This window comes from Podarcis gaigeae (genome assembly GCF_964106915.1).
Source record: "Podarcis gaigeae genome assembly, chromosome: 4".
Taxonomy (NCBI): domain Eukaryota; kingdom Metazoa; phylum Chordata; class Lepidosauria; order Squamata; family Lacertidae; genus Podarcis; species Podarcis gaigeae.
The window spans coordinates 15263700-15288455 of NC_139677.1; the positions used below are offsets into that span (position 1 = coordinate 15263700).

General features: G+C 41.9%; 1 protein-coding gene across 2 annotated transcripts in view; it reads right to left on the minus strand.

Moving 5' to 3' along the window:
• The window catches only part of GPC6 (glypican 6), a 768070-nt gene that overhangs the window by 164263 nt on the left and 579051 nt on the right, over nucleotides 1-24756 (minus strand). For both annotated transcript variants that reach the window (XM_083735305.1, XM_083735306.1), the window contains exon 4: nucleotides 20309-20474. In XM_083735305.1, the coding sequence (XP_083591431.1) occupies nucleotides 20309-20474 (166 nt within the window). The remainder of the gene's footprint in view (nucleotides 1-20308; nucleotides 20475-24756) is intronic.

Here is a 24756-nt window from a genome sequence, read left to right on the forward strand (position 1 = left end):
AAAGAAATGCATAAAACCTGTGTGCTTTGCTGCTGTTGAGTTGCCATTATTTTGTTAAATTCCAATCATCCAATTTTGTTCACGCTTGGGCTGTAAAATCTGGCAGTTTCATGTTGTCTTTATCAATATGGACAGCATCTGTTTCTCTTGATTACAGATTTGTTCCTTCTAGGTGAAAGTGAATAATAAAACAAAATGCTCTTTCTTTTGTGGAGTATTTACTTTGTATTAGTGGGTGTATGCGTTGAGGGAGCGAAGCACAAGGAATTGTGTGCAAAAACAGTTAACAATGTTCTCCTGCCCTGGCTTTGAAAATGAACGTGTTAATCCATGCTAATCTAGTAGAATACTTTGAAAACAATTATGTTTAGTTAACAACCCACCTGCCAGCCTGAGTAGTATTATAAATACGCTTCAATGCATACATATTTTCACTCTATTGCACCTGTAGGCAGAATTAAAGAAAAGGATAATAACTCTGAAACTGATTATGGTGGCTTAGTGGTGTATATGTACAATCCAGTTTAGTGTTTAGCGTTCTTTGATCACTGACATGAAGAGTGGACGGTGCAGGTGAAGAGAGATTTGGTATAGTGTTACCTACAATAACTGGAAACAGTGCTCTGGTAAAGTTGTTATGAGTAAAGTTGGCAAAAGGTAAAGGTAAAGGACCTCTGGCCAGTCAAAGGTGACTATTGGGTGTGGCACTCATTTTGCTTTCAGGTCGAGGGAGATGGTGTTTGTCCACAGACAGCTTTCCAGGTCATGTGGCCAACATGACTAAACTGCTTCTGTCACAACGGAACACCGTGACGGAAACCAGAGAGCATGGAAACAGCGTTTACCTTCCCGCCACAGCGGTACCTATTTATCTACTTGCACTGGTGTGCTTTTGAACTGCTAGGTTGGCAGGAGCTGGGATAGAGCAACGGGAGCTCACCCCATCGTGGGGATCTGAACCACCAACCTTCCAATGGGTAAGCCCAAGAAACTCAGTGGTTTAGACCACAGCGCTACCTGTGTCCAAATGGACATCAGTAACATATTTATTCAGCAGCATAGTCCACAACAATTGCATAGCACATCGTACAGCTCAAACAAGTTTTGCTGTGTTACCAGACCCAAAGGAGTCTGCACTGGCACTCTCCTCACTATTTCATTCCTACTCTTCCTTTCGTTGTTTTGTTTTGAGATATTATGACAAATCTCAAAAAAACTCTACCCCCTCCACAGCAAAAACCGATTCAGAGATTGCAACAGTTCACAGCTCTCTATCAGTGCCGGGATGAACCATTCGTTGGACAGATGGGGTAGATGGTTGTGGTGTTTGCCCTCCTAGGTGACATCATGCTGGGTCATAAGGAAAGGGTTAAATGGGTGTGAAGTGATTGGCCAGTGGGAACCCAAGGGGAGGAGTTAGAGTTAGAGTTGGAGTTGTTTGGAAGTCAGTTGGGAGTTGGAGAAGGAAGAGGGAGGATAAGTCTGTGGGTTGGTCGAGTTTTGATGTGAGAAAGTGAGAGGAACCGTTAGGTGGAGTCAGATAGATAGTTGGGATAATCAGTTTGAAGTTGTTAGGAACGTATAGGTCAGTAAAGAAACTAAGATTAAGAAACTGCCAAGAAAAATTAACTGAAACCATAAACTTGTTCATGCTTATAAAATACAGTGGTACCCCGCAAGACGAACGCCTCGGAAGATGAAAAACTCGCTAGACGAAGGAGTTTTTCATTTTCTTAGCCGCTTCGGAAGACACATTTCCCTATGGGCTTGCTTCGCAAAACAAAGCTTGTCCCGCAAGCTCCGGGGATAGTGGGGAAGCGCAGCGCGTCTTCCCCGCTGTCCCCGGACCTCTTTTGAAGCAAGGGGTGGCGGGGAGAAGATTGCTTCTCCCCGTTGCCAGCCCCGCAATCTCCGGGGACAGAGGGGAAGGCGCGAGCGCATTCCCCTCTCTCCCCGGACCCCTTTTGAATCAAGGGGCGGCAACGGGGAGAAGCGATTCTCCCCGCTGCCCCTTCCCTTGCTTTAAAACAGGTCCGGGGACAGAGGGGAAGGCGCGCGGCGCTTCCCCTCTGTCCCCGGACGGTCTCCATAGGAATGCATTGATTGATTTTCAATGCATTCCTATGGGAAACCGTGCTTCGCAAGACGAAAAACTCGCAAGAAGAAAAAACTTGCGGAACGAATTAATTTCGTCTTGCGAGGCACCACTGTAAACTTGATTATTTGTTAATGTTAACAACTGTCTGGACTCCGTTTGTACCCAAGAGAAACGGGTTGGTGGCAGCGAAGAAAGCAATTACAGTGGTGGCACAGGGTCAATAGACCGTCAAACGTCCGGGGACCCTGTGTGATCGCCACAATGTTATACTCAAGAGGGCTCACAGTAAGTTCTCCCTCTAACTAGCCAGTCAAGGGGACCGTGGATCTAAGTGAAGGGACTCCAGGAAAGCACTCTGTGGTTGTGCAGCAGCTGCAATGTTTTTTCTCATTCACCATGAATAGAAATGGCAGATGCCCCAATCACAGGCAGCAGTGGTCAGTGTGGTGGGGTTGTGCTGCACCCTGATCACTTGAGACAATTGTCTCAATCTGCCTAATGATAGCCTGTGCTCAGCCCAATCCTAATTAAGGGATGGAAGTAAGCTCCAAGAGTTCAGTTGGGTGACATTTGATGAAGTTAATGGACATGGTTAATTTAGGTTCATCAGTCTCGGTGGGACTACTCTGAGTCTTCTTTTTTGGCGATCACTCGTAGCTGAGTAAGATTCCATAAACACGGTTTTAAACGTGACTCTGTAAGTGACTGTAGAGGCCAATTCTGGATCCACACATCCTTCCACAGTGGGGACATAGGTTTATGGGCAGGAGTTGATCATGGTGTGGATTTGCCAAGTGTGCCTTCCTCTTAGTGCGTTTTTCCCTTTCGTTCTGAGTTTGAGCGTCTTCTAAACCCATGACACCTTTAGTAAAGGCTGTTCTCCAATTGGAGTGCTTGCAGGCCAGTGTTTCACTACTCTGAGTAGGACCTAGTTGACTACAACCCTTAGGACAGCAGTGTTTGTATATCAGTTTTCATGAGAATTCAAAGCATCACTTCATGTACATTCTTTTGGTAATCTTCACAACCTTATCAAGCAGTTCTACATTATTATGTCCATGTTACAGATGAATTGGATGCTGAAGCTAATACGTAGCAGTTTGCATAATGTCACCTTGGAAGTTTATGGCTTAGCTGAGATTTGAAATGGGAGGTTATCAGCTCTTAGCTTTTGCACTAAAGAGATATTCTCTTTCAGCTCTGTTCTGTAAATATTGTCGTGATAAAAATGGACATGCATATGGCAGGGTTGCCCTTATGGAAATACCAAGATAGGTCTAATGCAGCTGTGAGTCTTGCAAGTTCTCAAAAACAGTGTGAAGAATCTCTGGTCATATTCAATTTTCCTATAGTTACACCTGACCTTAGCCTGAAATTGAAAATGGAAACTGGTCCCCATCATCTCAGGAGGAGGAAGAAAAGGAATATTAAGGCACGATAACAAGTCCCTTGCAGACCCATAATGAAAAGGAAATTTGAAAGAATTCACTGTGCAGTTCTCTTGAAATATCATGACTTTTCAAGCCAACCTTATGTTTCTTGGGGATCTTCATCACAATTCTTGAAAGCCTCCTGTTGGCATCTGTAGCTGCAGTAAATGGCACTTCGGCTAAATGCTATTGCATAACAAAGGTACTCCTGGCAAGGTCACTAGAAAGGTCTGGACATTATTGCTTTAAGGAATAGTAACTGCTTTGAAGCACATTGCATCTATGGTCCCATGCCACCTACATTAGGGACACTGACCTTCAAAATAATTTATAACATAAAGCATTCAGCCAGTATCCTTTAGCTATATTCTCCAACACACTTTCTCCAAGGCATCCACAAATTTAAGTATCAAAAGATGAATCTGAGCCCAAATTTAAGTTAAATTCCATTCTGCCATCTATAAATGCTTGGTCAGGAGGAAATTGGCATTTGGCTGATCAGAGGTCCTTGAGAACTGCTTTTAGTTCCTGTAAATGGTATTTATATAATACAGAAATTAAATGTCATGTGTTTTTGAACTCTGTATATGACACTACACACAGCTGTTGTGCTTACACAAGTGTATAATGATCACCCACTCACTTTCCTTTCTGTCTTTTAGGGAGCTGTAGTCATAAATCGTGCTGAAACAAGGAGGGGTGGGGGAATAAACGAAGAAGGCTTTTGGGAATACCAAACTGATTACACAGCATCTCCTGACATCTATATATCTGATCTGGAGCTACGTACAATTCTTGCACATATAGATTTTCCATCTAACTCACTGGGGTGTGAACATTTGGACATATGTATGGAACAAGCCCCTGTTCATTAAGTTAATAGGAACTTCTTGTCTGCCCATCAAAACCTCCACATTCACAAGAAGCATTTGGAATGGAATGCATGCCTTATTTCAGGGAAGAAGTCAGAAATGTTTGCCGGTTCTGGGACACAGAGTTTTACAAAAATAGCCATCCTGCAAAGTCAGGACTGCCTACTTCTATAGTCTTGGGGAACAGTTATGTTCTCAAGATCCTAGCTTCTTTATGAATTGTTAGGTTCTATAATAAAATTGACATTAATTATTAGCAATAAGGGCTGTGTGCATATTGTAGTACATGTGTTCAGATTGTTTCATTCCATCAACTTGGCTGTGGAAGGAAACTTTCTGAAAGGTCCTTTCAAAAGGTAGATTGGCAGTAAAATACAGTACAGACTTCCTTAAAAGTGAGGTTGCAGGTGAATTTTTTCCCCTGGATTAAAAATTAGTAAAACTAGTGAAAGGGGCAGTAAAATTTCTTCAGGGGGTTTAAGTAGCTTGGGTATTCTTCTTCTGAGATATTTTTTCTTTTTATTAGAAAGACGAATTTATGAAATCAGAAATCCTTATTTTTATTTCACTGGGCAATTATCTGGGTATATTTGCTGCCTGCAATATGAAATAGAAATGGCACTTTGTGGGGTGGAAAGGTTGAAAGGAAATGTGGAGCAAATCAAATACTTTCATCAGCTATCAATCCCCTCTGCACCTGTTTGCCATGAGATTTATTATGGTCTGATTCATAGTGCCACATCACAGATTCCAAATTGTGTTCTGGAAACTTTCTTTTATGTTCCCATTGTTAAGGTAAATGGATGGTCATCTTAAAAAAGAAAAAAGAAATGTTGTCGTGCCAGGGCACACTTTGGTTCTTTATAGCACAAGTCAGTATACCTATCCAGCAATACTGTATACTATGTAATAGTTTGTATTGATATAAAGGTTTTATTGACGCTTTGCTACCTGTGAGTTATGCAGGTCATCTCAAAGAAGTAGCAAAATGACTTTTATAGCGCACCATGCCGCCGTATATTCCACACACGCCATGCAAAATACATCGCTAAACTGATAGCGAGGAAAAGAAACATAGCAAAGTGTTTTAAAGCCGTTGTTATTGATGCTTCTTTTATATGATGGTTCCCCAGTAACGTGTGCTGACTTGGAGACCCATAAATTCTTGGGGTTTAGTTGGTTCCTTGGGCTCAGTGCAACTATTATGCTGCTTCAGCCTTGTAGAGCGCCCTAGTTAAGCTCTTGCGCTCTACAAGAGACGACAGGGCAGATGTGGTGCTGTACCCAAAACAACAGCCCTGTCTCATTCCAGTGATCCAAAACTGGCAACATAATGCCGTGCTACATGTGTCCCTGTCCTCTAGCAGGACTAGCCAATAAAGTTCCGTGTAGGCTAGGAAATACTTGGTCCCTGATACCAGTGCACACTTTTTTGTGTCAGTAGATATGTCTGGGGAGAAACAAGGAGATGTAGGTTTGCTGCATTTAACAGCTCCATGTTGCCTGAAATGCTGGTGTAGTAGAATGGCCAAGAGACTGAGCTATGAAGGAGGAAGTCCCTGGTTTGAATCTTGCCTCAGCCATGAGCTGGAACACCCTCTCAACCTCAGTCCTCCCCTCTACCTGCAAAATGGAGGCTACTGATACTGACCTAGCTTACAGAAGCCTCTCCCAACCTGGTGTCCTCCAAGATATTGCTAGACTACAACTTGTATCATGCCCGACCACTGGCAATGGTGGCTGGGGCTGAGGAAAGTGGTAACCCAAAATATTTGGGGAAGGCTGAGGTTACAACTAGATAGCACATGTGAAGCACTTTCAACACTCAAAAGCACCAATTTTTTTCACTAGCTCCAGCTTTTTATTAATAAAAGTGTAATGTTGGTGGTCAACAAAAGAGATTTAAAGACTCTCTCAAGGCAAATCTAAAAAAAATGTAGTATAAACACCAACAACTGGGAAACACTGGCCTGTGAGCGCTCCAGTTGGAGAACAGCCTTTACCAAAGGTGTCGTGGGCTTTGAAGACACTCAAACTCAGGACGAAAGGGAGAAACATGCTAAGTGGAAGGCATGCTTGGCAAACCCTCACTGTGATCAACTCCTGCCCAGAAACCTATGTCCCCACTGTTGAAGGACACGTGGATCCAGAATTGGCCTCCACAGTCACCCACTGTTAAGACTGTATTCATGGAAGACAATCTTGCTCTGTGAATGACCACCAAAGAAGAAGAATGCAACAAAGCCCTCTTTCACTTACAATGTCCTTTCCTCCCACACCCAACAGGGCTGGCAAATGAGCAATGCTACACAGGAAGATGATGAACAATGCTGTCTTAATCACTTTATGAACCAAGTTACTGCGCCTACCACAAACCGTTCTCCACATTTGATCTACAATCCTACTATGCTTTGTAGTACAGGGATGGGCAGACTTCATGCTTGTGGAATCTCTCCCCCACCACTAGCACCCCAAGATCTACCAACTTGAGCCAAGTCTAAAATACAGGAGGACTATAGAACAGTTTGGACTCTAAGCACATTCTGGGCCTAAGAATTTGTTTTCAATACTAGAGCAGAATTGAGTTCACAAACCATTCCACACAGGTTAGCTTTCCTCTTCTCAGCAGCCCAATTTAGAAGGAACAAAAAGTCATTTTGTTGTTGCTATTATCGGTATGCACCGTCCGCGAGACTCAGTTTGAGCTTCAATTTAGCAATTTGGAAAACAGTTCACCTGGATCCAAAGTGCTTTGCAGTCTGTCTGATTTGGCTCAAGGCGCATCTGAACCTAGTGGAACGATTGGGAAGCAGACAACCTTACCAATCTCCTGAAAATCACCCTGGGTTCTACCAGTAGATCTGAATCTACTTTCTATCAATCCCTAATGGATAAAACTGCAAGGGAAAGCAAAACAGCACACACATCTGGATTTATATTTAAGTTTCCTACTAGTCTACTACTTTGGCAGTTTTAGATGGACTGGTCTGCCCTATCATGTGAGAAGCTGCTGTAGATATGGTGAAAACACCTTCCACTGTGTGCATATTTCTCCCTTGAGTATGCATAGAGGGTCTTGGCAGAAGCCATTAACCCTGACCCTAAGAATGTTTAGCCAAAAGTAAGCCCCACTGAATTAAAAGGAACTTGAATATATAGAGTATTAATATGGATACAATAATGTCTGTCCACACAGTGGATTCAAATCTAAAAGATCACCATAAATTCATTTCCTACAAGAAGGCTTTCTTATAAGGGGACTTCAACGTTTTCAAAACTCAGGGCAACTCTACTCTCAACTTGAAAAGGTATGCAAAGGTATGCAAATAAGACCAAATACGTTTTTTTATTACTGTAAGCAAAGGTAGTGTTAAGTATTTATTTATTTATGGTTATTTATTCATATTACCCATTATTCAAATCAGATGCCATCTTATGTGCAAACCCAGGTATTTGAGCTCTGATGATAGGGTTTTGCTTTGTGTTTGGAAAAATTATTTTGAAAGTGTAGAAGTGGCCCAGAAGGGGTCTACCCTTACCCTGGTCACAAGTTCATTTACCCTTTCTGCTGTTGAAATGGCTTTCCTTCCCGTGGGCATCAGGGGTTGAATACGTGTTTTTACTTTTGTACAGAGACTAGAAATCTCTCCAGTGTTACACATGTCAACTCAGAAGTAAGGCATGTTGAGCTCAATGGGACCTACTCCCAGATAAGTGTGTATAGGGCTAGAGCCTTTGACATGGTTATAAATAATAAACACTTAGCCAGGTGAATTTACCATTGGCAGTAATTCTTATACAACATTGGAGAATACTCTCCAAGACAGTTCTGGGAATTAAACTATGCACAGAGGGGCCACCGAAGTGATGTATAAGTACCGGTATTCCCTTGAAGAACCTGCAGTGCATTTTCAAAACACTGTTATCACGCTAGGCTCACTGTAAATTGTCAGCACAGTAATGAATATATTATTTGTTCCTAACAGTTTTAAGAATTTAGAAGGTTCTGATGCAGCTTATGTATTTAGATTGCCATCAGGATATTAAATAAATCTTTCCACTGAAGGCAAGCTGGAATCAAGTCTTCCCAAACCATTCATAAGCATGATGAGGTTTGCTCAGTGCCTTGTTCTCTGATTTATCCTCAAATGGGAGCAATGCAACAGCAAATATATGGGTTGCTGGCAGAATGATTTCTGCAAAGCTGCGTCAATTAGAATTCACAGAACATTTGATCCAGAGTGCCTTTGACCTTCATAAAGCTACATTAGAAAACCATTTCCTTCCCCCTCCTGACTGAAACTAGCAGTGTAAGAAACTAGAAGGGTAAGTATGATTCTCTCACCCCCCCCCCCTCCATCATCCTGCATGGAATATAGTTTCTGGATTGTAAATGAAAGCTGGGCTAATTGGTGTGAATTGGCTTCTTGTATTTAATCGTACAAAGATCAAAATCAAAATCCCTTTCATCTTTTAAAGATGACTAGTTTTTCCACGTCCAACTACAAATATAATCCAGTTAAAACAAAATGCCAGTCATAGCAAATCCTTCATTAATAGAGGGAAAAATAGTAATTTGCAGGTAGATTTTCCATCATGCTATTTCCGCAAGGCCAATTTATCCATTTATTTATGTCTGTATGCATTCATACATACAAAGATAGCCAATCTAAGTGGTACCTAAGCACTAGAAGGATGGGATAGCTAACAAGAATTAAAATAAAGAATGAAATGCAATCATATGCCAAATACACATTACCATAAAAAACAGAGAGGTGCAGCAGATAAAATGGATATTTTGAACAAAACAATCATCTGTCTGATAAAACAAATCTCTGCTTGAAGAAAAAGGCTTTACTAGAGCTGAGCCAAAATATCTCAGAAGACTTTTTCCTAAGAGCAATTCTGACCCCCCCCCAAATAGACCACTTCCCCCCCTCCAAAAATTCTGCATCACTGTTACCTCCAGAAGTGACTCAACAGGTGGGGCAGAGCTGCTATGTTAGCTTTCCAGAAGACGGATCGCTGTTGGTTATTGAGAGGCAGAGAGATGAGATGGTGGGAAAGTCAGTGCGGTGCAAATGCCCTGGTGGCGCCAATCTGGCACTCATGCCATGCATCTGCACCGCCCTGACCTCCCTGCTGTTTCTCCCTCATGATGAGTAACACTGCCCCTCCTACTGGGAAGCTAGTGTTGTAGCTACAAGCACAGCAACATTAACCAACGAAGTGCTGGGACAGCGGTGTTGAAGTAAGAGTTGCGAAAACGCAGCAAAGAAGCTCAAATCGTATTTATGACTGGCACTCTTCTTTGGAAATTAAACCAATGTCCAGACATGAACATTCAAAAACTTTGCTTGCAGAAACTTATAGATGAATTAAAATATTTACAATCACTTGCTTCTCATGGCCCTACAGTCTCTTCTTCTAACTTCCAAACAACTGTATTTTCCTCTCTTTCCAGAGCTCAGCATTCAGCCTTCTGTATCTCAGTTAGGCCATGCCTTGCAGCTCCTATAAGGGATTTCCACTTTCCCCTTCTCCCTCAGCTTTGCTGTCTTTCTTTCAAGCAAAGAAGAAGCATTCCAACACTCTATTCAACTTAGCAAGTGTTCACAGTGGATTCTAAAATACAGTCATCTTGCTTCACATAAAATGGAAACCTCCCATGTGACCGTGAGCCAATCACATGAGAACTACTAGAGAACGCTCTAGAATTCAGTTCTCAACTACTCAGATTTAAATGCATAGTAATGCATACCAGCATTTGCAATTTCAGTGGATTAAATGACTATACTTAACAAGCGGCACTCACTTGATCTCTGGTGGGTTTCATTGCTGCTGTTTTCTGGGAGATAGAGCAGGAAGCAGCGGTGAGGTTGGTGCAGTACAAACACACCAACAGAGCCAATCTGGTGCTCCTGTTGGTGTGTTTACACCACACCAACCTCCCCTCTATCTCTCAGTAAGCAGCAGTAATGCAACCAACCACAAGTCAGGTGAGTGCCGCCACCCCATCACACCAAACAGAAGGATAATGATTATGCTTGCTAACTGTGAGTTGCACTCAAAACTAAAATTGCACTCAGACACTGTCCTCTCCTTCTCTTTCTCTGTGTTCAAGAGACTCACTGTGACAAATGCAAGTGGAAGAAACTGTCCTACACAACACCTGCCCATACAGCACCTGCAAATGAGTTTCTCGTTCCCTCTTTTTTGGCAATGCTTTATAGAAATAGCCATCTCAGTTTCTCTGATCACAAATAGGGTGGGGAACATTTATCGAAGACATTTGTGCATAGAAGAAGAAGAGTTTGGATTTGATATCCCGCTTTATCACTACCCGAAGGAGTCTCAAAGCGGCTAACAATCTCCTTTCCCCTCTTCCCCCACAACAAACACTCTGTGAGATGACTGGGGCTGAGAAACTTCAAAGAAGTGTGACTGGCCCAAGGTCACCCAGCAGCTGCATGTGGAGAAGCGGAGACGCGAACCCAGTTCCCCAGATTACGAGTCTATCACTCTTAACCACTATACCACACTGGCTGTACGGTGAAACACCAGGAGTCAGCCAACAGAGGCTCATGGGTACAAAGAAATTCATAATTTAGTTTTCCCCAAGTCACAGTAGTACTATGCATACAGCACACTAAGATTATTTAAGGCTACCTGTTCCGATAAAACCAATGGGAATTCTGCCATTGGTGATAGGATTGCATGCACAGATGGCTCCACAGGTAATTCGGATAGCTCTGAGTGTGTTTTTTAACAGCCAAACTCGTGATTTTAAAAAAAGTAATCATCAAGCAGGAAAACATAATATTTGGGATGTGGATTACACGCAGTAAGCTGTGATTGTCAAACCACCTCTGATACTGTGCAAATTCGGTATAATGCAAAACGTAGTATAATTTCAATAAACTGCTCTTACTTAAAAAGGCTCTTGGAAGCTTCAGCATTGAAACTGAAACATCACCAGGAAAATGAATGGACTACTTGGCAATATCCCTTGGAAAATAGCTGGGTGGAAAAAGTGGTAATGGTACTTCATCAAAAGACTGTATGTTACGAATAAAGGTATTTGCAAACTGTTTAGAAACTAGTGAAAATTTCAGGTCACCTGAAAGGTATCAGAATTGCAGCCAGTGCATTTGTTTACATAGCAAAATCACACACATGGCGTTTTCACCTCCAAGTAAAATATTACACTACCTGAATTAAATGCTAATGGGCTGGAAAGCTATCTACTCCCAATGGAGTTTTTAAAAAATAGTTCTAAAAGCTCCTTACATATATAGTTTCCATTGGGCAAAAACGGTTGTTTTGCTCCAGCTATTATAACTGGACCCCAAAGTGTTGTTTTACATATGCATGATGAAGTAAATCACCTTGCAGTAGTATAAATGATACATTCATCTTCTATAGCATCTGCTTCTGAAGCAAGAATCCAACTGCCTCCAAAACGTCCAAGAATATCTACCTCCTTTTCTTCCTGCCTTTCCAGCACATTCCTATGCATGTCTACTCAGAAATAAGTACTGTTGAGTTCAATTGGGCTCACTCCCAGCTGAATAAGCATAAGACAGGACTGCAGCCGTAATGTTCTTATTAGATTGAAAGAATGCATGCACTGACTTATTTTACTAGTCATTTTAGAGGACATGGCAGAACATTTGCTCCAAAGGGGTCTGTTTCCTCAGTTCTGGGGGTATTAGGGCTGGTATATTGCTTTCAGCATTCTCTAATGATGGGTTGTGGTTCCATTACATATAGCTGCACATTTAAACAGAAAATGGTTTTACAGACTCCAACCCTGGGCAATTCTCTTGGCTCCAAATGGCACAATATCCCTTGTCTCCAAAGAAGCGAGAATGTTAAACAAAATCCAGCCTTTCATTACCAGGGTGGAAAATATCTCCCCTTCCATATTACTGTAGAGTAGGTTAAAATTTGGCCAGCTGACATTTCCAAGTAAATGGCTTGGGCCAAACATGCCTCGTGGGGAGCTTACTCCCAATATGGCTGTTTTGCCTGCACACACATCAAGCCAGTCAAATCTTTCCAGAATGTTGAAGGACTATTCAAAATCACAGTAAGCGAAGCTCGGCGAGAATCTATGCACCAGGTCTGCTCCATCTGAATCTGGAGATGCAGTTAAGGTGCTAGACAGATGTTTGAATGTATTGATGGGCTGGGTGTGGGCCAACAAACAAAGTGAATCCTGAAAAGACAGATATTTAGAGTTCCAAGTTCCTGAGTTCAGGAGGTATGAAGACAGACTGTTTTGGGCAGGATTGCACTTCCCTAGAAGGAGCAAGCTTCTAGCCTGGGGGTACACCTAGATTCAATATTGACACTTGAGGCCCAAGTGGCCTCAGGGTCCAGGAGTACCAATTTTCAGCTCCAGTTGGTTCACCAGCTGCAGCCCCTGTTGGGCAGAGATGACTAGGGCACGGTGCTCCAAGCTCAGATTGGATTACTGCAATGCATTCTACATGGGGCTGCCCTTGAAGACACCTTGGGAACCTGAACTGGCCCAAAGGCTGACATTTGAGTGCTTCAGGCTGCAATTTTTACTGGGAGTAGGGATAGAAGAGAAGTTTGATTCAGTTACCTAATTCACAGTTTCTGAAACAATACAAGAACCAAAACTCAGCTGCCCTATGAAGTTTGCACTTCTCCGAATTTTGCAATGCAGTTCTCCAGCCAAGTAATGTGCACAAATGCACTTACCAGGATAAAGTGTGCATAAAAATGCATATATTAGTGAACATATATTAGTGCAGGAAATCCACAACAGTAGCCTCCCCAATAGGTGAACAACATCCATTTTATCCTCAAAGGGTCTGCAAATATTTATGTATTGTATATATCACATATACAATCTTCTCACTGTCACTGAAACTTCCTCCTTGTCATAGGCAAGGCCAGGATACCAATACCCATTTTCAGCCATTAATACTCAGCAAAGTAGCAAACTAAAAAACAAAGAAAAAGTAAACGCTAAGCCACTTTAGTTTGTAGATGTTGCTTCAAGCACTATCCTTGAAATGCAAGGCAATTTAGGGATAATTCATAATTGCAAAATGTCAGCATTTTGATTTGTAAGCAAATGAAAAAAGAAGTGTTTCCAAAACATAATCATCCATTTTAAAATAAATTACTTGAAACTCTTGGGGATGAGACTGATGAGCTAGAGCATTCACATCTTTTCCCACTGAGCTGTTGATACCCCTCCCCCTTTCCTACAAGACTGCTTCAAGGAAGGATAAAACAAATGAGAAAAATAATTGTAACAAAAAATAATTAACCAATGAATCAAAATGTAGCTACAGCCTCCCGCTACATATGAACACTTATGCTATTGAAAGCAAATTTTCTATTGACAGTTACACAATGGACTTATTATCAGAACCAAATATTGGCACCTCTGTGAATTAACCATATCTATATAGGAGACGTAGGTGACATCTTGAAGTGGGGTAAGATCTCAGATGCTTCCTGACATGGCAATGAGAAAACAAAATATAGTTCAGTTATTACCTGACATTACTGGCATAGCCTACCTCTCTTTGTGGTGGTGCAAATTCTGCTCACTACTCTTGGGATGAGATAATGTGGCTGCCACCAACAAAAATCTGATGGCGGAAAAGAAGAAATGTTTCTCCTCTCCCTTCTGAAGTTGCCTCCAGATTGTAGAGATGGAGTAGAATGTTCAACATCCCCCCAGGGGCTGATGTGAGTTATAGTCCAACTGGAGGGGATGGTTGGATCAGGAGGAAGGGTGGGAGGAGCTGGAAGAGTTGAATGATTTGGGGGGGGGGGTTCCAGTGGGTTCCAATGGGCCTCATCTGCTCTCTGCGGGGGACACAGAGTTGACCGAGGAGGAGGCTATAAGTGCAGAGTCAGATTTTGGGCAGAGACCAAGCGTGGTGATCTCATACAAAAGTGGCAGGGACCAGAAATTATCCAATTAGCTTCCTCCTGAAGTCTGACATGGAGCTACGAAGAACCCACCAGCACATTCAGAATAAATGTAAAATGGATTGTTTTGGGTTCTTCATTTCAGGAAATTTCTCTGTAGAAACTAGGAGATTTGGGCACGGGGGGGGGGGGACTGGATCATGTACAAAACTTGAGTAACAAGTGCACATTTCTTGTTCAATAAAAATCATCTGAAAAGGCCCCAGATTTACCTCACTGTGACTGACAATGCAACATGGCAAATGTGACATTTGAAATCATCTTGGGAGAGCCCTTCAGAGCCAAAATGACTGACATGCTTTGAAATACATCTCTCGTGCCCTGAAATTCTTTTAGAGGAAATGATTTTATAATTGTTTCTTGGAGGCCATGTCTGTGTTTATTGTTGCTCTTTCTTTCACAAACACTCAGCACACTGCAGAGTTAGGTTGTCAACTTATAAACACTAACCTGGAAGTAAGCTCCATTGAACTCAATGAGGCTTACTTCTCAGTAGCCATACACAGAATTGTGCTGTTAAACTGGTTTAATAGTTATTATCTCTCACCAGAGAACTGTGGCAATTGTAGAGGAACAGGTGAGGTGGCTGGAAGTTTCTAACAAAGAATGTCAGTACCTTTCCCTGTGAGGGACACAAGGTCTCTAGTATGCTAGAGGTGCTGGGAATTGTAGCTCTGTGAGGATTAAGGTACAGCTCCCAAGATTCATTGGGGTGCATATGCTCTGAATGCATTTTAACTGCATGGTATGTACTCAGCCTTAGTGTTTCTTATAAAACCAAAATATCTGCCTGTTAGTAGAATGTAGCACAGCAGAGCATATAAGAAAGCTGGAATTCAGAGGCAATTTAATGTAATAGATGCAATGGTATTATTAGGAACTTAGACCACATGGAGTTGGATCCAGACATTCACAGAAGGGAATCTGGCTAACATTCTTATCAGAAGAAATGGGAAGGATGATTTTCATCAATTTCCCCCTTCCCCAGCATGATCTCTTCCCGAGCTCCCCTCCCCATCAGAAGTAGCTTTTCAACGAGGCACAGGAAGCTACAGAGAGAAGGAAGAACAAGGAAAAAATGGTTTCCTCCAATGAAGGTTTGTGTGAATAGGACTCCTCTCACTTCAGTTCCAGAATTCAAGTATAAATGAAAACACATTGTTGCTAAAACACTCTTTATTCCAGTGGTAAGGTACATATTTGCTTGAGTTGCAGGTTTTAAAGTCTACCACTAAAGGGCAAAGAAGGAGAAATAAACTCCTCCTGTCCTTCAGGAGATATAGAAGCAGGAACCTCCCATACCATCAGATTCTTCAAAAGCAGCTCAGAGTGATTCTGAATCTCTCAGGAAACATGTTGGGAGTGAAAGACCTTCAGCAAATGGCTGACCACCCACTTCTTGTGATGTGGACCAATCAACATATTGGAGATAAGAGAGGGAGAACTTGTGAAAAGCATATTAGCAAGGCTTATTCTGAGATGAGGCATCCATTCTCAAGCTAAGAAAGGTCATTTTGAATCAAGCTCTCTAAGCATTGAGCCTGGAAGGATAGGATTTCTTGCTTTTAAGTCCCTGGGGTTGTTTTGGTGACAAAGTGATATGCTAAATTTGAAGGAAGGGAGGCTAGTGTTGCTGAAGCTGAAAATGCATTCTGAGCAGGATAAAATTGCAGCAGTAATGTCAAACATTCTCAAACTACAATTCTTGGGATTCTTTGTAGCCTTCAAACAATGGTTGGCAGTCATGGCAGTTAAGAGTGGCCTAAGGCAGATACAAATTATCCAGAAGGTTTATATACACATCTGCTTGTATCCAGTTAAGTCATACTTAGAGTAAACCCACTGAAATCCATAGGCTTAGCAAATGATTTCGATAACAGGTCAATTTTTCACAATCACCTTATACAGAACTTCACGTATTCCTGGCTTGGTAGATCATATGATGGGGTTTTCAATATGGTGCCTTGCAGGTAGAATTGTAGAATTGTCATCTGGTCCAGGAATCTCAATTAGATCATACAAATGGCCATCCAACCTCTGCTTAAAAACAGCCCGGGAAGGAGAGTCCATCACCTTGTAACTTGAATCCATTGGTTTGGGTCCTATCCTCCAGAGCAGGCGAAAACAAGCTTGTTCCATCTTTCGCATGACAGCCCTTTAGATATTTGAAGATGGCAATCATATCTCCTCAGCGTCTCCTCTTTATCAGGTTAAACATCACCCAGCTTCTTCAACCATTCCTCACAAGGCTTGGCTTCCAGACCCTTGATCATCTTGGTTGCCCTCCTCTGCACACGTTCCAGTTTGTCAATATCCTTCTTCAATTGTGGTGCCCAGAACTGGACACAGTATTTCAGGTGTGGTATCTGACCAAGGCAGCATAGCGCAGGGCTATTACTTCACTTGACTTGGACATGATATTTCTGTTGATGAAAGTCCCATCAGCCCAAACCTCCTGATCATCAGTGGTCAGGGCTGATGGAAGTTGTAGTCCTACAACATCGGGAGGGCACCATAAATCGTCCACCTGCTGCCATATGAGGTCAGAAAATCTATACGAAAGGAGAAGTGGGAAAGCTTGCAAGGCTGTGTGGCAGCAGCTTTTCCAATAATTGGAAGTAAAGCTATCTGAAAAAATGCTGGATAGCTCCCTCCCCCACTTATTTGCAACTTAGGTTTTGGTACTAACAAAGAAAAAGTAGAATGAAAGGGGGGGGGATAAAACATTCAGTCACATTTACCTAAGCAAAGACTACTAATGCACAATGTTATATATTATTTTCTTCATGCATGGTTCTCGACACAAGCTCCAGAGGTAAAATCGCTCATGCAGCCTATCCAATCTTTCATAGCTCAGTGGTGCTGCATATTTCTGCTTTTTCATTTTAATTTGGCTAGTAAAAGTTATGTAGTGTTTTGTACGAAGGGAATTGCATATGGTGTTTGTTATTAGAAGAGGCTTGACAGCTGTCTGACAGAAGTAGCCTGCTTGCAGTTCAATCCTCAAGGTGAGCTATGATTTTTTTTTTCTCTTTTGAAAACCTGCCGAATGTATGATTATACAGAATTCCTTTTCCCAATAGGAAAAAACACACCACGTTGCCTTACTACAAAGTTATCTTTGTTAATACTCAATGAGATATTTTGCATCGGACAAAATATTATTTTTATTATACCATCAGTTTACACTGGGGTGGTCAACCTTTTTATACTTACCGCCCACTAATGCATCTTTCTTGATGGTAAAAATTTCCTTACCACCCACCAGTGCTCAATGGAAGAAGGATTCAGCATGTGCCGTAGAACCACCTACTGCCCACCTAGAATCCTGAAACGCCCATTAGCGGGCAGTAGGGACCAGGTTAACAACCCCTGGCTTACACAGTGCCTTAAGGAATAATTGGGAATGCCCATAAGGGAGTGGAGTTGCATTTGGTTCCTTGGTACCCCAGCATTAAAATTCAGATACACTTTGTTCAACCAGCAAATCTGTTTCATTCATTCCATTTGCTCTACAGAAGCAGGCACCGTTGTACGAAAACCCCTCCCAAATATACTGCCAATTAATTAATTAAATTTATATCTGTGATCTATTTCATTGGGTGTGTACCTGGGAACTCACTGCTCATCATGGCTAATCCCAAAATGTACACACCTGGCAAACAAGACTCTTGCATAAACCTCAAGCCTGACAGTTCCAGCATTAGTAAAATGGTTGTGTAAAAATGTAGCACACACTTCAAGAGTTTTAAATGGAATGGTTGGGGGAAAGAAGGCGGAAAAAGGAACAGCTTGAAAAAAATCCCCCACCCCATACCACATTTGCAACATAGGAAACAAAGGTTTATCATGAAACTATTTGCACTGCTAAAATGAAATGATAAGGAAGACATTATTTTAGGAGGTTGTATGTGGAGAAGGATGTTTAACAATAGCAGTAAATAACAAAGTTATGCATTATACATTATTATAGTATTTTACAGTATCTAGCGATATTATATTGTGTGTTATATATTAGTACTAGAAAGTATTATTACATTCATTTTTTAAAAAGAAAAAATATACGGTAGAAGCACCACACCCTACCTATAGTGTACAAACTCATTTATTCATCCAACCATCAGCTCCAGTCATTCGGGGTTTTTTTTTAATAAATTACAAAACCACATGCAATAATGGCATGAATGCATGCATACACACTCATTTGCTGACTCTCTTTAGTACTAGATTAGGTTCCACATTATGGGGGAGTGTGCAGCCTTTACACATACAACACCTTTTCATTCTATAGTTCTATAGTTGTGCCCCCAAAGATGTGGTTGGTGATGGGGCCATGACAACAATGTGTCTATGGTCACAACCCTGTTCTTCCCCTCCATGTGATTGTAACTGAGTGGGCTGGACACTTTTATAGTCTTTTGTCTAGTGTGGTGAAAACTTCATATTGACCCTGCTTATTATCAATGAAATAATTTGTCATTGGATGAAAGAGAAGTGTGTCGATTTCCCTCTGGTTATTGAATCTCATGCAATTCACTTTACATAATGATGTGTGTCCAGGAAGGGTGTATCTTGGGATAACTAAGAATGTAAACACATCTCGACTCATCACGGTCATTTCTCCCTCAAGTACCTTTTAAAAGTATATTCTATATATGTTCCTCAATGTGCCTTCTCTCTGTTCCTTTTTTCATCTAGCCCCCTGTAGTTTCTACACAGTCTACAAACCCAACATAACAATACAAGTCCACTTGGGTGTGTTTTCTGCCGGAATTAAGATGTGAAGAGCTCTTCTACATTTTTGCCTTTCCTTCACAGCAGAGTTCTGCCTCGTTGCTCATTGTGCTTTTGTTTTCTTCCAAGGTATTCAGTGAAAGGGAATTATTTCAAAAGGAGGCAGAAAGATGAAATAGGCACTTCAAGAAAATTAATTGCTTTTTTTGTGTGACAAGGGGAAGAAAATCACTCGACACCCAATGGGCTTTTTTTGGAACGGGAAGACATCAGATATTTGCTTTGTTTCACTAATACGGTGCTTTTTATATTTTATTTTAAGAAACCCAAAACTTAACACCCTGTAGTGGCACTCAGTCAGGCAAAGACGACTTTCAGATCAACTTCTTTTTGTTCCCTTTTCCTCATCTTTATTATGGTTACATTTTGTTGTTTAGAAGCTGGGCATCTCCTCTTCCCACCAATGATTTCTGGATGGTAGGCAAAACAAAAATCTTCCGGGAAGGCACAGAGCTACCTAAATTGACTTACAGCAGAATGGCCACCTATCTGAAATGAAGTTTCCCGTTTTCTTATTTATGTATCAGCATGATGCCTTATTATTATTCTGAGCATGGAAGGAGAGAATTTGGCATATTTTTAACTCGAGTTATCGGGGCTGATAGTTTTGCCTGTCACATCGATGGTTCTCAGAGCATTTCACTCCCCCAATCATACTTGACTCAGGGAAAAAACGAACCAAGAATTGTGTTGCCTTCATATTTGCAGATCAGCTTGAAGCAGGATAGCTTTAACACAAAGCATACTCTCTCACACAATTTCTCTCTCCTGCTAGGCTTGTTACCACAAACCCAACCCAAACATTTGCAGTATGCTTCTCTCTCTCTCTCTCTCTCTCACACACACACCCCCCTACGGATTTAGCTTAGGAATTTCAACATCACATGACAGTGTGACACTGAGAGAGATTTAATGAAAACAGCTCCAAGGCGGAACAATGATCATCCCCTATAAACTGCAGAAACTTTGATGGGAGAGTGTGAGTGACAACCAAACGAAGGCATGCAGTCACTATGTCCCGTTTTCAATTTAGCAAATGCTGAACTTTTCTGAACTTCTCGTGGAGTTATATAGATTAATGGCTTCCTCCCGCCGCCTCCTCCCCTCCATTCCCCTCCAACTGTTCTTACCTACGAAGAGATTCCATTCGGTATCCAAATCAGCTTGGTTTGCAAGGCAGCCCTTCATTACGTTGAGGCAAAAGTTGTTGCAAGGTTTCACAGTGGGAAGTCCCCGGCAGTAAGGGCAATACAGCATCTTCATTAGGGCTCGGATGCATCCCGGGGTAGGGCTGACCTGCAGAGTTTAAGGGCAGGAAAAAGAAAACAAAGGAAGTCAATTTCCTGTGTCTATTCAGAGACCTGATAGGTGAAAAAATGCAGCCCTCGGGCAACAAAACCACAACTGGCACTGCATGACAATTGTTTAGCACTTAATAATAACTTTTGGTGGAACCATTACTTATCTTCCAATTATTTAAGCTAGTATAGATATCAATGATTCAAAGGACACACACACACACACACACACACACACACACACCAGTTGACACCTGTGATATTTAGACAGGGAGTTTTTCAAAAGATTTGCTTGAATAAAGAAGCAGCAGGCTGGCAGGAATGGACAGTTAGCGATGGATAGAACAGCCTCTTTTTTATGTATTCACTCCACACCATTTCACATTAAGCTATGATTTTTTTTAAATACCTCATCCCAAAATTTGCATTTAAAAAACATTTTAAAAAATATCTTCTCTGAAAACACACACACACACATTTTGATTTTCTTCTTTTAGTTGAGAACTATGTCAGATCATTCAAGAGGCATAACAATATATGGTGATAATGATAATGATGATGATGAATTTCAATTTATATACTGTCCTTTATTAAAAGATCCCTGGGCAGTATACAATATTAAAAACACATTATAGAACATCAATAATAAAAACATAATTAAAAGCCTACTGACAGATAGCCTAATAAAATATAATAACAGTCCTCTTCCCCAGACTTTTACAGGCCAAATATTGTTTTATAGCCATAGGCATTTTTGCCTGGCACTAAAGACATGTAGTGATGGCGCCAGGCGAGTCTCTCTGGGGAGAGCATTCCACAATCAGAAAAAGCCCTTTCTCTTGTTGCCACCCTACAAAGCTTTCTGGGATGGGGAACATATAGAAAGGTCTCAGATGACAAGTGCAGGCTCTGGGTCAGTTCGTATGCAGATGGATAACAACATTCTGATCCTCACATTCAGCTCGCAGTAGCAGATCATGACAGTTTATACAAGGAATGAATTCCTTGGGAAATCTTGTGGACAATTTCCCCATCTTTGGTGATCAACCTTAGCTGGTTTTGCCACCCTGTAACAAGGTTTCCTCCTCCTCAGTGGGAAGTGGTTCTGTGACTTTTCTTTTTTTAAAAAAAGGGCAACTCAAAAATTATCACCCAAAATTTATAAGCCCACATAGAAGGCAAATATCAACAGATGTACTTTAGTCCCTCATTGCATCTCCCTGCCAGGAAAAGCTGTTCTAACTGAGTTTCTGCTTGCTGTAGCCTTTAGCAATAAAAGTGGTAGTACCCTGTCAACACCCTATTTGTTGTTGTTATTGTTATTCCAACTTGCACTTTGCCCTTTTCATATAAATATGCCCAAAGTGGCTCACAATAAAGTGTAAATCAATACATAATTACAACAACACCCGGTGGGAGGCTGCTTTGACTCTCCTTCTCCTCCATGGCGGAAGAAGGAGCTGGCCACTGAAGCTATGCCATGCTCGGCTCTGCACTTTGCCTCTGTGCTTTGGGGATATTGGGACCCTCAACCCCAACTACTAAAATATGGGGGAGGGGACAGTGCTCAGTCCCCAGGAGCTGGAACCCCTGCTGGTCAAGAAATGAAGAGTTTGTGTCACCTCACTACAATGGGAAAGGTCTTCCTCCTGAATTTCAGGCAGCAACTGTGGCTACAGGTCCCTGCTTCAACCCTTTGGTTAAAAAGCTCTGAATGGAAACAGCAGTCTCCATTTCCAAGGTCTTATTAAATTATTCAGGGCTCAACACAGTGACAGAAGCGACTATGTGCTGAGTTAAGCATGTGCTGTTAGCTTTCAAGTGAGCAGCTCAGCTCTTTTGGCTAAATTAAAAGTCCCCTGTCCCCCTACCTGGCCCTTGGATAAAACATGGCTAAAGGAGTGCTGTGAACCAGCCCTGTGTTGGCTTTTAAGAGGGGGGGGGGACCATAGGAAAATGAGAATGTTAAGCAAACCCGCTGGATCAGGCCAATGACCCATCTAGTCTAGCATCCTCTGTGGTCAACCAAATATCCTGTGTGGGCCTGCAAGCTGAAAGGCATGCAAGAACACTTTGCCCACCTGCAATTCCCATCAGCTAGTATTCAGAGGCATATTGCCTCTGACTTTGGAGGTGCCAAGCATTGTGGCTAGTAGCTGCTGATAGCCTTGTCCTCTGTGAATTTGTCTAGTTTCCTGGAAAAGCCATCCAAGTTGGTGGCCATCAGGAACAAGCCCCAAAGTATAACCACACACTGCATGAAGGATTACTTTCTTTTATCTGTTCTGAAATGGAGAATTTCCACCCCTCTATTCACTGTCTCCATGCCATGCATAATTTCATAAATGTCTCTCATGTCTCTCTCTCTCTCACACACAGAGAGAATTAGCACATTAAATGTTATCATCTACATTTCTGTTTTGGGGAACCATAAAGAAAGCTCAGCCACAGTCCCTTTCCGACAATATTGAACCTATTTTGGTTTGTGTTTACTGGGTTACCCAATCATCCCTTCCGCTCCATATGCTCCCTGTGTTTCTTTGACTCATTATCTTAGCAGAATGCAGTCGCTTCCCGCTGACTGTTCTGCAAATATTAGGGAAAGCACATGCCATTTAACAAATAATGATGTTCTGAAAAAAAGAAGTCCCTATCTTCTTTTTCTTTTAAAACTGAATTTGCTCTCTGCTTGACACAACATTTTCATTTTCACATTGATGATCGCTTATCTCTCCCACGTTCAGTTTGTTATTGCTGCTTTCGTTTAACAAGCTGCACCACGACTTATCAGACTTGCCATTTTCTATGCTGCGGAGCAGGGTCTGATCTAGAGAAACGTTCCTCTTTCATCTTGCAAGGCTAATCCCCGACTTTCAAAGGGGAGATGCTGTTCTCGTCTCCCAACATGTAACTGAGAGTTTCAATTTTGCAGTATACAAGAAAGCTTCTCCCTTCACAATTTCCAGCTCGCTTGCTTTATTAGTCCTGGTCTCCTCTAGTTGCACTGGTGTAATTGAACAATGACCTTGCTTGTGTCCTGCTCCACCCAAATGAGCCCATTGTGGTGTGAATGACATTTGGTGTATCAGTCAGTGACTCGACTAACTCCTTTCACAGTATACATTCACTCAATGTTACAACACTGGGCTTGCTGGCTAGAGTTCAGTCAAAATGAGCACATGTACATGCTTCCAAATACTGACTAAGTTGCATTCATATTTTTAAATTTTAGGTGTACGCCCTCCCCTCCAAAAGGGGTACACATTTAAAGATGGTATGTGTGATGTAACTCTTATATGTAGCCATGTTTCAGCTATCTGTAGTTGCTGCTTAAGTATCCTTTCTTTCTCCAGCCTAGGAGAATGGAAAAAAACAACAACTACTATTACTGACATCACCAGTGCAGGTATGTTTACGATGAACACAAACAAGCTAATGTCCCCTTGAATTCAACCGGAGTTGCTTCTGAGTGGTCATGCTTAGGAAGCACTATCCTCACCAATGTTATGGCAAGATGATCAAAACTCTAGTGTCAGGGAACTGACATCGGAACCAGAGGTGGAGGCAAGGCTCCCAAGCGATGCTGGAGAAGGGCCCAGCAGGGAGAGAGGGAGCTCATTGGCTGGGGAAGGAAATCAGCGTAACACCAGGGATAAAGGGGGGCAGATGGGGGAATCGGCGAGGGGGCTCTAGGACTCCTTGCCTGAGACCAGCAGGGAGAGCACGGGTCCTCTGCTACCCACACCCACCCTGCGCAGAAGACTTCCACACAGGGAAAGTAGGAGGAGACTTGGCGTCAAAGAACTTCTTTGCTAGAAGAAGTTCAAGAAACACCCTCTGACGGATTCTGCTAGCGACTGAAACAGCCACGAAGTGAAGGGCTGTCCAGACAGAAAAGGTTTAACTAGGCATCCTAGCCAAGAGTGGCGGCAACTTACGCACGAGCAACCCCTATAACCATTACATCTAGATAAGATAATGTTAAGAAAACTAAGAGGGATGGAGAATGGTGGATTCCTAAAGCAGAGAGCAAATGGGCAACACAATCATTTAAGAACTAAGGCAACCAATTGTTGACAAGCGACTATAGTACAGGAAAGCAGGGGGACTTCTTCTGTAGGAAAGTCAAATGCGGAGACTTAAGCAAGGTAATGTTTAAAAGTGTAGTAAACTCAGACAAGTAATGTTGGCACTGCTTACCCAATTTTCTGCAAAGACCACACGCTACAGCTTTTGGGGGATTTAAAACTTGGGGGGCATAATTCTTAGACCATCAATGT